The sequence below is a fragment of the Heterodontus francisci genome, chromosome 32 (genome assembly GCF_036365525.1).
Source record: "Heterodontus francisci isolate sHetFra1 chromosome 32, sHetFra1.hap1, whole genome shotgun sequence".
Taxonomy (NCBI): Eukaryota; Metazoa; Chordata; class Chondrichthyes; order Heterodontiformes; family Heterodontidae; genus Heterodontus; species Heterodontus francisci.
The window spans coordinates 48,272,886-48,289,558 of NC_090402.1; the positions used below are offsets into that span (position 1 = coordinate 48,272,886).

Consider the following 16,673-nt stretch of genomic DNA (forward strand, 5'->3'; position numbering starts at 1 on the left):
AGTGACTGCGTGTATTGCTTATTTTTCCTCTTTACATCCAATACTTTACTCTTGGCTGCATTAACTTTCACTGGCTATTATTGTTCTGCCCATTTCCCCATTTTGCCCAACTCATTCTGTAATTTCTGAGCCTTCCAATTCTCCTGTCCCTCCAAGTTTGGTATCATCCACAAATTTGACCAACTTGTATTGGGTTTCTGAATCCAGGTCGTGGATGTAGATTAGAAACACTGAACTCTGTGGCCATCACTCAGTACTTACCCCATCTGAAGTAACTAGAGTACGTGTGACTTTCTACCCTTCAGCCAATTTCTTATCCACTCCCAGGGTTTACCCGCACCCTTACAGCTTCAAACATGGGAAATAGCCTTTTATGTAGACATCATGGTTGGAAGTCTGGGTACACTTTGTTGTAAGGCTTTTCAGTGTACTTTGGGTACCACTTCCTCATAGAAGTTAAGAAAGCTGTTCAGGCAGGAGTTTTTCCTTTCTGAATCTATGCTGACTGTTGTTCACTGGATATTAAAGAATGCCAAAGTTTACTTCTGATAATCAATTCATTATTTTTACATGGAATGGAAAACTAATGGGGCTGCAATTGCCATGCATGTTTTGTCCTTTTTGAACATATCTCTTTCCAATCTATTAGCATATCCCAGTGTCCAAAGACTTCTTCATAATAGTAGTCACTGCCTCAGAGATCATCTCCCTCAGCTTTCCAGGCTGAATACCATCTTTCCCCAGGGATTCATTTGTTTGAGCCCTATGAGCCTAATACTTCCATCTCATTTACAACAGAGTCACTGATTTTCCTGGGTTGTCACATATCTTCCCTTCTGAATACTTGGAGGAAGTAATCATTCTGAATTTTTACTATCTTGCAGTCATCCTTAGTTTCAAACCCTGGCATGGCTTTCACCTGTTCTGACTGTTGTTGTACTGAAAGAATGTTTGCTCATTGTGCATACCCTCTCTTGCTATGCTTATTTCCTGTATCCATCTTTGTTCCTCAATCATTCATTTAATATGTTTTTGCTTTTGGTGTGTCCTGTCCTTTCAACAGGATTTGCACCTTTTGAAAGATGATAATAGCTCTCTTGTGGTAAAGTTAAGGTCTTTTCTGTCAAGATACAAGGGGTGGGCTCCAGTCAGCACAGATTGGCAAATACATTTCTCTTCTTTCTTCAACCCTTCCTCGCAGTAAAATGCAGGCACACGGTGGGACAGGTGCGGTAGGAAGCTGCCTGATAACCACGCTTGTGGAGAAACTCTGCATCCTCCAATTCTGGCCTCTTATGTGTTCCCCCTTTCCTGCACTCCACCATTAGTGGTAGTGCCTTCAGCCACCAAGAACCCAAGCCCTGGAATTCCCTCTCTAAAACGGTCTCTCAATCGCTCCTGCCTCCTTTAAAACGCTCCTTAAAACCTACCTCTTCGACCAAGCCTGCTCTAACTCTTTATGTAGTTCTATATCAACTTGTGTATGATTATGTTCAGGTGAAGTGCCTCAGGAGGTTTTAAAGGCGCTATTATTGTTGGCAAGTTGCTGTTGTGTATGCGCTGCCACATAGTGCGAGAAAGAAAGAGACAAAACTTCAAATCCACTGTTACAGTTGAGGCACAGCGACTGAGCCTGCACTGAGGCCAGTCGACTATCTTATATTAACTATACTTGCACATGTTTATTTTGAAATCTGAGGAAACAAACAGAAGAAAGATTTCATCAAGATTATATCCCAGTCTGGACAATAGGTTTTAATCACAGCTGTCAGGTATACAAACAAGTCCAACCCGACTCCTTGATGCCGGCCAGTTACAAAGTCTGTACCTTGATAGTGTTCACGATGACGCCAAGGACTGCTCTGCCGCTGTACATTTCGTCCAGGTCAAACTCGCCTCGCAATGACTGAAACACGCCATTCATGATTTTCTTCACCTGCAAGAAGATTTGTCACCCTGCAGCTCATTACAAACAGGTTTTGAGGCTGATTTTTCAAGATGAAGGGCAGAACTACTGGGAAAGTGATGCTTAACGTCACCATTAAGCACTCTCAGGTCAGGTGCAGCACAGGTTAGATGCAGAGGAAATGGTCTTTCTACAATGCCAAGAACCAAAACCCAGAAGAGCACATCTTACTACAGAGCCGTGTGATGTTTGCTCTAGTTTCTAGATAACAGATTGCAAACAGTTATGTACTCGAGACTCTCAACCAACAAATGGGTTGGCACAGCCCCATACTCCCTTTACGCAAGGCCCTTGCACAAGAGGGCAGAGAGGAAGGAATGTAGGTGTTGGGGGGGTGGGGGGGGGAGGCAGGGGAGGAAAGAGGAGAAAAAAATATTTATGAAATATCCTTCAGTTAGACCCATTAGATAGAAACACTTTCACACATCCCTTCACCAACTGAAGGGATGAGGGGTCTGATCTACTAATTAGAGGGACACCTGCAACTTATTTGATTGAGCACCTACAAGAACAAGACATTGCACACTTCCAGTTTTATGGTCACAGAACATGCACAAAGGTGCACTCTGCAAATTAGCTAGGAGCAATATCAGAAAAACATGTCTATGGGTGACTGCTGTTCTCAGGATATCAGGTCTCTGAGGTAGCCAGTCAGATTACCTAGCAGATCCACTGGACGACAGTAGCAACACCACATTCTCCTTTAAGGTCAGTGAAGCCTTGAACGAGAGAACCACGGAGCAGTCACACCTGGGTTTGCACCCATAGTCCTCTGTCACCAACAGCCTCAATACTCAATGACAATAGGCCAAGCACTTCCCTCTCAAGGAGGGTTAAAGCAAAGTGACAGCAAACCTTAGGCTACACTCAGGAACCTCCTAGTGGCTGGCTGCATAGTACCTGTATAGGAACTTGGTTAGGATAGATGTATAGAAATGCAAGGGAAAAAATACTATTGAAACCAAAAAATGATCATGACTAAGCTACAACATATCAGCACCCACATTAATTCACTGTGCTCGTAATGATGATTTACTCTCCATACCTCCTCAGCAGTGTCGCCTGAATGTGGTTCTTCACTAGTTGCAGGGACTCGCCTTTGCAGCTCACGGATTTGGCTGTTGTAGTGTTCCTTCATTGCAGCAGCTCTGCTCTGCAGGGATGAATACTGAAACATACAGACACAGCGCTCAAACACTTGTGTAACATCTTCATTTCGCCACAACAGCCACCCTTGGTCATGGGACAAACCAGCACTGGACTATTCGTAAGACACTGGACCCCATGTCCACTAAGGGATTGGTTATGAGTAGACAGTGGAGCAAAGAGCGTACTTTCATCTAATCACTCAGGTCAGGATAAAATCTCAAGTCTCGTGGCAGATGGCTTTCCAGCTAATCACAGCACTCATTCATTCTATTCTCCGCACTATATTATTTAAGGACCTTAGCTGTTCATACAGCTAGAATAACCATTCATCTCATTAATGAGACACTGGAAATGCAGAGTGACTGCTGCATTGCCAACACAACAATCACTGCACTTCAAAGTAATTCATGGTACAAAGCACTTTGTGGAATTTTACTGATGTTGAGATGTTGTATTGATGCAAATACTTCTCGTTTCTCTGTTCTGCTCAGCCCCAAATCAAACAACAATTTCAATTGTGGTTAAGGGAGGTGGTGGAAGAGAGCACAGAGGCAGAACCTACTTGTGCTCAGTTGAGCACCATTACACTACAAATACTACTGGCAACTTCATCCTCCAAATCCTTTGATATTGTTATCCGGTCACAGCCAGTCACAAAATTTACAGCGCAGAAATAGGCCTTTCAGCCCAACAGATCTTTGTCAGCCTCCTCCCACCACACTTCATCTCATCCTGTCAACATTTATTTCTATGCCTTTCTTGCTCATGTACTTATCAAGCCTCCCCTTAAATGCATCTAAGAAAATTGCCATCATCCACGTGGTAACGAGTTTCATATTCTCAACACTCTCTGGGTAAAGAAGTTTCTCCTGAATCCTTATTGGATTTATCAGTGACTACCTTAAATTTATGACCCCTAGTTTTGGACACCCTCACGAGTGGAAACCTCTTCTCTACATCTTATTTATCATAAAGACCTCTATCAGGTCACCTGTCAGTTGGAATGGGAGCTGGTAATGAGTGTCTAACCTTAAACTGGTTACACGCGATTAAATGACTCTAGAATCATTTCCATCACCCTGAAACAAGCAACTCATACAATCTCAAGTAAAATCAGCTATTGAGTTTGGTGATTTTAGGGCCTGGCTTACAATGGCCTGTAAGAGGAAAATTCAGTATAAGTAGGTAACTGATTATCTTAACAGGATAACTATCTTCATTCCGTACCTCTGCAAACTAACTAGGGCCCTTGCTCTTTGCTCAGAGGCGGCCCTGATCTCCTGATGCAACACACCTCAAAAAATCGATTGCCATAAACTTTCCTTTTAATGCAAATCCAGTCCAAACCCAACCGCTACTGGAACTTGAGGCTAATTAATTCCAAACACCCACTTCAGTGATGATTAGTCAGTAATAATTTTTTTTGTTATTCTTTCACATGATGTGAGCGTCACTGGCTAGGCCAGCATTTATTGCCCACCCCTAATTGCCCTCGAGAAGGTGGTAATGAGTCGCCCTGAACTGCTGCAGTCCATGTGGTGCTGTTAGGAAGGGAGATCCAGGATTTTGACCCAGCGACAGTGAAGGAACGGTGATATAGTTCCAAGTTAGAATGATGTGTGGCTTGGAGGGGAACTTGTAGGTGGTGGTGTTCCCATGTATCTGCTTCCCTTGTTCTTCTAGGTGGTACAAGTCGCAGGTTTGCGAGGTGAAGTCAAAGGAGCCTTGATGAATTGCTGCAGTGCATCTTGTACATGGTATACACTGCTGCCACTGTGCGTCGGTGGTGGAGGGAGTGAATGTTGAAGGTGGTGGGGTGGGGTGCCAATCAAGCGGGCTGCTTTGTCCTGGATGGTGTCAAGCTTCTTGAGTGTTGTTGGAGCTGCACCCATCCAGGCAAATGGAGAGTATTCCATCACACTCCTGACTTGTACCTTGTCGATGGTGGCCAGGCTTGGGGGAGACAGGATATGAGTTACTCACCGCAAAATTCTCAGCCTCTGACCTGCTCTTGTAGTCACAATATTTATATAGCTGGTTCAGTTCAGTTTCTGGTTAAGGATAACCCCCAAGATGTCGACAGTGGGAGATTCAGCGATCATAATGCCATTGGGCAGCGCAGTGGTTAGCACCGCAGCCTCACACCTCCAGTAACCCGGGTTCAGTTCTGGGTACTGCCTGCGTGGAGTTTGCAAGCTCTCCCTGCGTGGAGTGCTCCGGTTTCCTCCCACAGCCAAAGACTTGCAGGTTGATCGATAAATCGGCCATTGTAAATTGCCCCTATTGTAGATAGGTGGTAGGAGAATTGAGGGATGGTGGGGATGTATTAGAGAACATGGGATTAGTATAAATGGGTGGTTGATGGTTGGCACAGACTCGGTGGGCTGAAGGGCCTGTTTCAGTGTCGTATCTCTCTATGATCCTATGACTCTACGAATGTCAAGGGAAGAAGGTTGGATTCTCTCTAGTTGGAGATGGTCATTGCCTGGTATTTCTGTGCCGCAGTAGTAATGAACCGTGAGCCCAGGTTATAAACAATGCACTCTGAAAAGTCAGTTTTATTTTCAGCAAAACTAACTACGGGAACAGTAATATGCCCTAAGCCTCCAGGTACTGTAACCAAACCTCCAACCCACCGAAATCTGGTGAACATACTGCAACACACCAGAAACGGATAACAGATCGGAGCTGGAATCAGCCCTTCAAGCCTACTGTGCGACTCAGTAAGAATATGGCTGATCTTCTACTCTACCAGGCCGCACTAATCCCATATCCCTCAATTCCCTTAATACCATAAAGTCTATTGACGTCTGCCTTGAATATACTTAATGACTGTGCATCCACAGCTCTCTGGGATAGAGAATTCCAAAGATTCACAACTCTGAGTGAAGAAATTTCTCATCAGTCCTAAATGACCAACCCTTTATTCTGAGACTGTGTTCTAGATTTCCCCAACCAGGGAAAACATCCTCTCACCATTTACCTTGTCAAGCTTCTCAAGAATTTTATATATTTCAATTAGATAACCTCTCGTTCTTTTAGACTTCAGGGAATACAGGCCTAATTTACTCAAACTCTCCTCAAAGGACAAACCCTCATCCCAGGAACCAGTCTAGTGAACCAATATTGCACTCCCGCTACAAAGGCAAAGATCTGGCAAATGGAGTATAATGTGGGAAAGTGTGAAGTTGTCCACTTTGACAGGAAGATTAAAAAAGCATATTATCTAAATGCTGAGAGATGGCAGAGCTCTGAGATGCAGAGGGATCTGGGTGTCCTACTGCATGAATCGCAAAAGGTTACTATGTAGGTACAGCACGTAATTAGGAAAGCTAATAGAATGTTATTGTTTATTGCGAGGGGAATTGAATAAAAAAGTAGGGAGATTATGCTTCAGCTATACAGGGCATTCATAAGACCACATCTGGAATACCGTGTACAGTACTGTTCTCCTTATTTAAAGGAGGATGTAAATGTGTTGGAAGCAGTACAGAGAAGGTTTACCAGATTGATAGCTGGAATGGGTGGGCTGTTTTACAAGGAAAGATTGGACAGGCTAGGCTTGTATCTGCTGGAATTTCGAAGAGTAAGAGGCGACTTGATTGAAACATAAGATCCTGAGGGGTCTTGACAGGGTGGATGTGGAAAGGATGTTTCCCCTTGTGGGAGAATCTAGAACTAGGGGTCACTGTTTAAAAATAAGGGGTCGCCCATTTAAGACAGAGGTAACGAGAAATGTTTTCTCTCAGAGGGTTGTGAGTCTTTGGAATTCTCTTTCTCAAAAGGCAGTGGAAGCAGAGTCTTTGAATATTTTTAAGGCAGAGGTAGATAGATTCTTGATAAGCAAGGGGGTGGAAGGTTATCGGGGTAGGTGGAAACGTGGCGTAATGAGTTCAGCCATGAACTTACTGAATGGCGGAGGAGACTCAAAGGATCAAGTGGCCTACTCCTGCACCCAATTCATATTTTCATGTGTACAGCAAGTATATCCTTCCTAAGGTGGGAGACCAAAACTGTTAACAGTACTCCACGTGTTGCTCAATGCCCTGTATAATCCTAACCATCTCCTGAATCCAAAGTCACCACAATTGCTGTCTGTGTAGTTCAATGAATTAAGGGGTCAGCCATGGCTCAGTGGATAGCACACCCTCCAAATCAGAAGGTTATAGGTTCATGTGCCACTTCAGAGACTTGAGCACAAAATCTAGGCCACACTCCAGTGCAATACTGAGGGAGTGCTGCACTGTTTGGAGGAGCTGTCTCCCGGATGAGATGTTCACTTTTTTTATTCTTTCATGGAATGTGGGTTTCACTGGCTAGGCCTGCATTTATTACCCATCCCTAATTGCCCTTGAAAAGGTGGTGGTGAGCCACCTTCTTCAACCGCTGCAGCCTATCTGGTTTAGGTACAGCTACAGTGCTGTTAGGAAGGGAGTTCTAACATTTTGATCCAGCGACAGTGAAGGAACGGTGATGTCGTTCCAAGTCAGGATGGTGTATGGCTTGGAGGGGAACTTGCAGGTGGTGGTGTTCCCATGCATCTGCTGTCCTTGTCCTTCTAGGTGGTTGAGGTCACAAGTTTGGCAGGTGCTGTCTAAGAAGGAACATAGGAGCAGGAGTAGGCCATTCAGTCCTTCAAGCCTGCTCTGCCATTCTAGATCACGGTTGATCGTCTACCTCAGTGCCATATTTCCATACTATCCCTATATCCCTTGATGTCATTAGCAACTAGAAATCTATCTATCGCCATCTTGAACTCACTCGTGACTGATCTTCCACCACCCTCTGGGGCAGAGAACTCCAAAGAGCATTGGTGAGTTGCTGCAGTGCATGTCACTGTGTGTCAGTGGTGGAGGGAGTCAATGTTGAAAGTGGTGCATGGGGTGCCAATCAAGCAGGCTGCTTTTTCCTGGACGGTGTTGAGCTTCTTGAGTGTTGTTGGAGCTGAACTCATCCAGGCAAGTGGACAGTATTCAATCACACTCTTGACTTGTGCCTTGTAGATGGTGGACAGGTTTTGGGAAATCAGGTGGTGAGTTACTCGCTGCAAAATTCCCAGCCTCTGACCTGCTCTTGTAGCCACAATATTTATATGGCTGGTCCAGTTCAGTTTCTGGTCAATGGCAACCCCAGAATGTTGATATTAACCAAGCAACTACACTTGAAAAAAATAATTTATTTGGCTGTAAAGTACTTCGGGATGCCCTGTATTTGTGCAAAGCGCTAAATAAATGCGAGCCTTTCTTCTTTAAAGTGCTTTACAGCCAATGAAGCACTTCTGAAGTGTAGTCACTGATGTAATGTAGGAAACACGGCAGCCCATTTGCACACAGCAAGGTTCCAGAAACAATACGATAATGACCAGATAACCTGTTACAGTATTGTTAGTGGAAGGATAAGTTCTGGCTAAAACTTTGGGAAGAACTCCCATGTTCTTCTTGGAAGTTTTTTTTTTTTATTTATTCACAGGACGTGGATATCGCTGACAAGGCCAGCATTTATCGCCCATCTCTAATTGCCCTCGAGAAGATGGCTGCGAGCCACCTCATGAACCGCTGCAGACCGTGTAGTGAAGGTACTCCCACAGTGTTATTCGGGAGGGAACAGACTTTAAACAGATGCCCTGTCTGCCCTCTCAGATGGATGTAGAAAGTCCCACAGTACAATTTGAAGGGGATAAAAAAAAAACAAAGTACTGGAAATACTTAGCAGGTCTGACAGCATCTGTGAAGAGGAGTAGGGTTAACGTTAACTCTGCTTCTCTCTCCATAGATGCTGCCAGACCTGCTGAGTATTTCCAGCAGGTGCAGTATTTGGCTTTTATTTTACAATTTGAAGGGGTTTGGTGGGTGCAGGGGAGGGGGGTTGTCTCCCTGGTGTCTTGGTTAATCATCCCTCAAACATCACTAAAAAAAAAGACAATAGTTTGGTCATTTATCTCATTGCTGCTCGAGACCCTGTTGTGTGCAAACTGGCTGCTGTGTTCCCCTAAAACAGTGGTTGCACTTCAAAAAATACTTCATTGGGATGTATCAAAGCAATTCACAGCCAAAGATGTGAATGGCGCTTTAGAAATGCAAGTTCTGTTTTTTAGTCTCCTTCTGCTCTTATGTTTGCACTCCCCTGCAGACTAGTCACACAACCCCCAGCCATCCCAGGGCTGTACAAAGCTTTGCTTCTTGCAGAGTTCAATACCTGAACAGTTTTGACACAGTATGGGGCTCTGTAAATAGAAGCATCATTACCCGCTCCTTCAGTGCTTGCAGCTCATCTGCCTGCTCCTGGAGGGACAAGAGCTTCTCTTCCTCCACGTCACGAGACTGTTTCAAAGCCGCCAACTGGAGAACGAGAGAAAGAATCACAACGTGAAAACACAGCAGCATTTCAATTGCAGAGCCACACCCATCATCCTCTTCCACCCTCAACCCCCAACAGTTACAGCATCGAAACAGGCCACTTGACCCAATAGGTCTATAACCAGCATTTATGCTCCTCCCACCCTATCTGCTCAATGTAAGTTAGTGTATAGCGAAAGAAAAAAGCTTTTTATATTTAAACTTGAGTTTGCTGTAATGTAGATTTATATTAAGATGCGGCACAGCAGGTTGTGTGGCTGGACTGCAGTATGTACGAGTATTGGCAGCAAGACTATCCCAACTGCAGCAGATATCTCTGTCTCGAATCTCTCCAGCTCAAAGTCATTGAGCGACAGTGCAAGTTGGAGAAACTCTAACACAAAATGGAGGGGAAGCAGGCACAATGGGGCTGCTGTAACCAAGAGTGCAAGAGGGGGTGGGTTGGCAAAGCAAGCAGATCGGCAGATCAGCAGAGGGGGTGGGTGGGGAAGATGGAGCAGGGCGGAGGGGTGTTGGGAAGAGGGAGAGGGGGTGTGGAAGGGAGAGGGGAACATAATTAAATGGGCAGATAGCATTCTTTGTAAGGAATATCGAGTGTACCATATGGTATGTTGCCTACCTTGTGCCAGGGTGAGGAACAACGTGAATTCGTTTGAAAGGATAGCGAAGGAATATCCAGTTGTTGTGGTCCATGTTGGGACCAACAACACAGGGAACAGTAGGCAAGAGGTCCAGTTTGGAGCGTTACAGGAACTCTGAACTAAATTTAAGAGCCTCAAGCGTTATAATTTCTTGATTCTTACCTGAGCTACTTACAAATTGGATAAACAGATTAGGGAGGTGAACATATGGCTGAAAGAGTGGCGTGCGAAAGAGGAGTTTCATTTCATAGGACACTGACACTCAGACACCAGTTTTGGGACAGGAAGGAACTGTATCATTGGTAAAGGCTCTACCTGAACTGGGCTGAGTCCAGGGTCCTAGCGGAAAGGATAAATAGCGTTGTCTCAAAGATATCAAATTAGTAAACGCCGGGGTGGAGGTGGGGGGGCAATGCGATGCTCAGGTGGAAAAGGTAATAATATATATAAAATAGTTCAAAAAGCAGCTAAAGGGAAGAGATTAAACTAAGTCAGAAACTGTGCTTTAGCCAACACACGTAAAAAGAGAAAAAGATGCAAAATGATTAAACCAAGTAGAAGAAATAAGAAACATGAGTAAAACAGTGTTGAAGGACAGATTATGACGTGTGGCCCTAAAAAATATTCATACAAAAGCAGAGTACGAGAAACAAATCCAATGAACTGCAGGCGCAAATTCAACTTGGAGGGTACAACATGGTAGCCATTATATGGCTGAGGACGTGGAACTGAATACACCATATTATAAAGTCTACTGGAAAGATAGGGAAAATGGTAGAGTAAGAGGAGTAGTCTTATTGATCTAGGATGAAATCACAATGATATGAGAGGATATAATGGGAGGTAAACAGGTTGTAGAGACTTTATGGGTAGAAGAAATAGAAAAGATTTAGGACTGGTAGCAGCTGTGAAGTGGTAGATTGTATAAATGCAGAGATTAGACAAGCATGTAGTAATGGCAGCGTTGCTTTAATGGGGGATTTTAACTTCCATATGTTATTTTGCTTATCCCAATTTATATGTCAGAAAGGTAGTGAGCTCGACTATGTCTGGGATCGTTTTCTGCAGCAATATGGCCTAGAATCAAAAAGACTTTGAGATTTAGTAATGAGGAATGAGTCAGATTCAGTTAATATCTGTTTAACATTTATCGAATAGCTATCATAACACGATCAAGTTCAACATAGTGTTTGAAAGGGAGAAAAGTGAGACAGCTACTCAGATTCAGGCAAGGTTGACTTCAATGCAATGAGAGACTGTCCACAGTAAATCTGTTAATAGGTAAAATGACAGATGATCAGTGGGAGGCATTTTAGAAAAAGAATGATGCAGAACCACTTTATACCCCTAAGGGCCAAGAGCTCTACTTGCAGAAAAAAGAACAGCTATGGATGCCTAAAGACCTAAGAGACAACATACAAACTAAGAAAAAGCATACAAAAAATAGCACAGATCCTTTCCAATGGGAAAGATACAAAGAACAGCAAAGAGTGACAAAACAGACACTAAGCGCTACAGAAAGGGAGTATGAAAAGAAACTTGCAAGTGATATCAAATCAGCACAAAAAAAGTTTGACAATTTATTTGGAAAAAGATGGTGGTCCAGAGCAATGTGGACCCCTTGAAAACTGCTAGCAGTGATATTTGTCTATAAAAATAAGGAAATAGTGGACAGGTTGAATAATTACTTTGTGTCAGTATTTACAGTGGAGGAAGAAGTCAGTATGCTGTACATCCCAAAGCACAGAGACTCAGCATTACTGTTATTTTGCTAATGTTAATTTTGAAGAAAATAAATGGTACTAAAGAGTGACAAATCCTCAGGACCAAATTGTTTCTATCCTAGGGTGTTAAAGGAAAGACAAGAACATTGCAGTTGCCGTAACTATAATCTTCCAACATTCTCAATTCAGAAACTGTTCCTTTAGATTGGAAAATTGCACGTCACTCTGCTATTTAAGAAAGGCGAGAGGGGGAAATCAGGGATTTACAGATAGTCAGCCTTACATTGGGAAATAGTGTCTATAATTAAGGGTAGGGTGACTGAACAACTTAAGTTTTCAGCTGATCGGAGAAAGCCAACATGAATTTGTAAAGGGTAGGTCATACCTGACAAATCTGACTGAATCTTTTGAAGAGGTGTCTAAAGTAGTGGACAGAAGAATGTTTATGGATGTTAGAGACTTCCAGAAGGCATTTGATAAAGGGTAGATCATGGTAGGGGCATTTGATAAAGTCCCCCATAAGGGACTGTTGGCTAAAACTGAAGCCCATGGAACTGAAGGCAAATTATTGACCTGGTTAGGAAATTGGCTGAGCAGTGGGAGACACAAAGCAAGGATAATGAGCAGATACTTTAATTGGAAGGATGCTGAAGGATCCAAGTTGGGGCCTAAACCATTCACCAAATTTATTAATGACTGAGATGATGGGTAGAAAGCCACGTATCCAAATTTGCCTTTGACACAAATATAGGTGACACTGTAAGCAGTGTAGACGGAGGCATAAAATTAGAGATATTGAAAGATTAAATGAATGGGCAAAACTGTGGCAAATGGATTTCAATGTCGGCAAATGTGAAGTCATCCATTTTGGACCTAAAGATAAAACAAAGTACTTTCTAATGGTGAAAAGCTAACTGTGGAGGTCCAAAGAGACTTGGAGGTTCAGGTACATAGATCATTAAAATGTCATGCAGGTGCCGAAAATATCAAAAATGCTAATAGAATGCTGTTTTTGTATATCTGGAAGAAAGAATACAAGAGGGTAGAAGCTATGTTACAGGTATACAAAGCCCTAGCTACACCACAACTAGAGTACTGTGAGATATTAGAAATGTGAAAGGTTTTAAGCAAGTAAAGCAGGGGTGGGGCAAGAGATAACAAAGGAGGTGTAGATAGGACAAGTCACAGAGAATAACGGACCAGAAGGTCGTGGAGCAAAGGCAAACAGTATGTTAATGGTGTGAAAGACTATTACAGATAGGGTGTTAATGGACTGAAATGGACAGTGCTTACCCACTCTTTTTTTTCCATGTTTGTGCTTGTGGCTGTTCAGTTTTCAGTCAATTAACACCCTATCAGTACTAATGCTTTGTCTTTCAACCCACCATTAACATACTGTTTGCCTTTGCTCCATGACCTGGTTGGTTATTCTCTGTGACCTTGTCCTATCTACACCTTCTCCTTTGTTACCTCTTGCCCCACCCCGCTTTACTTGCTTAAAACCTTTCACATTTCTAATATCTGCTAGTTCTGAAGAAGGGTCACTGACCTGAAACGTTAACTCTGCTTCTCTCTCCACAGATGCTGCCAGACCTGCTCAGTATTTCCAGCATTTCTTGTTTTTATTACCAGAATGATACCTGGACTCCAAAGGTTAAATTCTGAGGGGAGTTTTATTTAATATTCGTTCATGGGATGCGAGTGTCGCTGGCAAGACCAGCATTTATTGCCCATCCCTAATTGCCTTCGAAGATGGTGGCGAGTCTTCTTGAACTGAAGTCCACATTGTGTAGGTACACCCACAGTGCTGTTAGGGAGGGATTTCCAGGATTTTGACCCAGTGACAGTGAATGAACAGCGATATAGCTCCAAATCAGGATGGTGTGGGACTTGGAGGGGAACTTGCAGGTGGTGGTGTTCCCATGTGTCTGCTACCCTTGTCCTTCTCAGTAATAGAATTTGTAAGTTTGGATGCTGTCTCAAAGATGGCTTGGCAAGTTGCTGCAGTGCACCATGTATATTGCACATACTACTGCCACTGTGCACCAGTGGTGGCTGAAGTGAATGTTTAAAGTGGTGGATGGGGTGTCGGTCAAGAGGGCTGCTTCGTCCTGGACGGTGCCGAGCTTTGAGTGTTGTTGGAGCTGCACTCATCCAGGCAAGTGGAGAATATTCCATCACAGTCCTGACTTGTGCCTTGGAGATGGTGGACAGGCTTTGGGGAGACAGGTGGTGAGTTACCCACCACAGAATTCTCAGCCTCTAACCTGCTCTTGTAGCCACAGTATTTACGTTTCTGATCAATGGTAAACCCCAGGATGTTGATGGTGAGAAATTAGGCAATGGTACTGTAGTTGAATGCCAAGGGGAGATTGTTGGATTCTCTCTTGTTGGAGATGGCTTTTGTATGGCACTTCTGTGGCACATATGTTGCTCATGTTAATCATTATAGAAATTAGGGTTGTATTCTCTCCAGTTTAGAAGGTTGAGGGGCAATTTGATCAAAATTTTCAAGCTATGAAGCAGAACAGACAGGATAGAGGGGAGAAAATATTTCTGCTGTTTAGGGAGTCTAGGAGTAGAGGGCACAGCCTGAAAATGAGTCAGGCCTTTCAGGAGTATAATTAGGAAACACTTCTACACGCAAAGGTGGTCGAAGTTTGGAACTATTTCACAAACAGCAATTGGCATGTTCCACGTTCAATCCACTCTGTGTAAAACAAGTTCATCCTGAATTCCTTTTGGATTTATTAATGACCATAGTTATGGCCCCTTGTTTTGGACTCCCCACAAGTGAAAACATCTTCTCAACATGTACCTTATCAAACCACTTCTAAATTTTGAACACCTTGTTCTGGTCTGCCCTCAGTCTTAAAGAGCCCCAGCCTGTTGAGTCTTCCCTGACAAGCATATAATCTCAGTTCTGCTATCACCCTTCTACCTCATTTTTTGCATCCTCTTCAGTGCCTCTGTCCTTTTTTTAAAAAAAAAACAATGAGACCAGAACTATGTAGTCACACACTAAACATCCCAACTCACACCACCTCCCTAAATACACAGGGTACACCCCCGCTGAAAAACTCAAGTGCATGACCATCAGGCAAAAAGCAAGTTCAGGCTTGGCTGTGATGGCAACATTCACTGTCTAGACTTAGATGAACAGTAGCTGGTCCTGCTTAAGTGTCAACTGTGACTCAGTTGGTAGCACTCATGCCTGTGTTAGGTGATACACTGAAGACTTAAGTGCATAATATTGTCTGACATTCTAGTGCTGTACTGAGGGAATGCTGCCCGGTTTGAGGTGCATTTTCTTCCTTGGTAAAAACAGATGCAAAGTACTCATGCAGTAACTCAGCCAAGGCCCCTGCCTCCATGTGCTGATCCCCCTTTTAGTCCATAATCAGCCCCAACCCTCCTCTTACTATTTAAACTCCTAAAGACGACACGCGGATTGCCTTTAATGTTAGCTGGCAGTCTCTTCTCATACTCTCGCTGCCTCTCCTTTCCTTTTTCACTTCCCCTGATTTTTCTATATTCAGCCTGGTTGTCACTTGTATTATCAACCTGACATCTGTCATACACAGCCTTTTTCTGCTTCATCTTACTCCCCATCTCTTTCGTCTTCCAGGGAGCTCTCACTTTGGTTGTCCTAATTTTCTACCTTGTGGGAATGTACCTGCATCGTACCTGAACACTCTAATCTTTAAAGGAAGCCCATTGTTCCATTACATTGTTGCTTGCCAATCTTCTGATTCCAATTTACCAGATCGGTTCTCATCCCATTGAAATTGCTCCTTGTCCTTTTCCAGCTAACCTAAATCTTACGTTACTATGATCACTGTTCCCTAAATGTTCCCCGATAGACACTTGATCCACTTGACGCATCTCATTGCTCACAGTCAGATCCAGCAATGCCTCCTTCCTTGCTGGGCTGGAAACATAGTGATCAAGAAAATTCTCCTGAACATACAAACTCTTCCCCTTCTCTGCCCTTTACACTATTACTATCCCAGTCTCCAGTAGGATAACTAAAGTCCATAATTGCTACATCATAGTTTTTGTTCCTATCATTTCCCTGAAAATTTGGCCCTTTATATCTTTCCCACTAGTTGGTTTCCTACAGAATACACCCAGTACTCTAATGTTTCTTACCTCTAACCAAATAGATTTGATCACTGACTCCTTTAGGACATCATCTCTCTCCAGCACAGTAATGTTCTCCTCACCTGCACTTTAATGTTCTCCTCCTTTCCTTCTTTATCTTTCCTGAACACCGTGTATCCATGAATATTTTGTATCCAGTTCTGCCCTTTTTTGAGCCAGGTCTCTGTTATCACACATCATATTCCCATGTGGCTATCTGCGCCTGGAGCTCACCAACCTTACTTACCATGCTTCATGTGTTTACATAAATGTGTTGAAACCTAGCTTAGACCTTACTGAATTCCCTCCAATTCTGATGCACCTAATACCTTACTATTTCTTACTCTGGTGCTATCTGTCTCTTCCAGTCCTTTGTACACCTAATGCAACATCCTGGTTCCCATCACCCTGTCAAATTAGTTTAAACCCACCCCACCAGCACCTTTGGTCCCAGTTCTGTTGAAATGCAACCTGTCCGGCCTGCAGAGGTCTCACCTCCCCCAGAACTGGTCCCAATGTCCCAGGAATCTAAAGCCCACCCTCTCGCCACACATTCTTCTGTTCTAGTCTCCTATTTCTATACTCACTAGTGCATGACACCAGAGTAATTCGGAGCTTACTACCTTTGAGTTCCTGCTTGTTAGTCTCCTTCCTAGCTCCTTAAAATTTGCCTGAAGGACCTCATCCCTCTTTC

General features: G+C 43.5%; 1 protein-coding gene across 2 annotated transcripts in view; it reads right to left on the reverse strand.

Annotated features, from left to right (window-relative positions):
* The window catches only part of fkbp15a (FKBP prolyl isomerase family member 15a), a 115,952-nt gene that overhangs the window by 17,906 nt on the left and 81,373 nt on the right, over positions 1-16,673 (reverse strand). For both annotated transcript variants that reach the window (XM_068012751.1, XM_068012752.1), the window contains 3 exons: positions 9,361-9,453; positions 3,012-3,134; positions 1,829-1,936 (listed from right to left, as the gene is read on the reverse strand). In XM_068012751.1, coding sequence (XP_067868852.1) covers positions 1,829-1,936; positions 3,012-3,134; positions 9,361-9,453 — 324 coding nt within the window. The remainder of the gene's footprint in view (positions 1-1,828; positions 1,937-3,011; positions 3,135-9,360; positions 9,454-16,673) is intronic.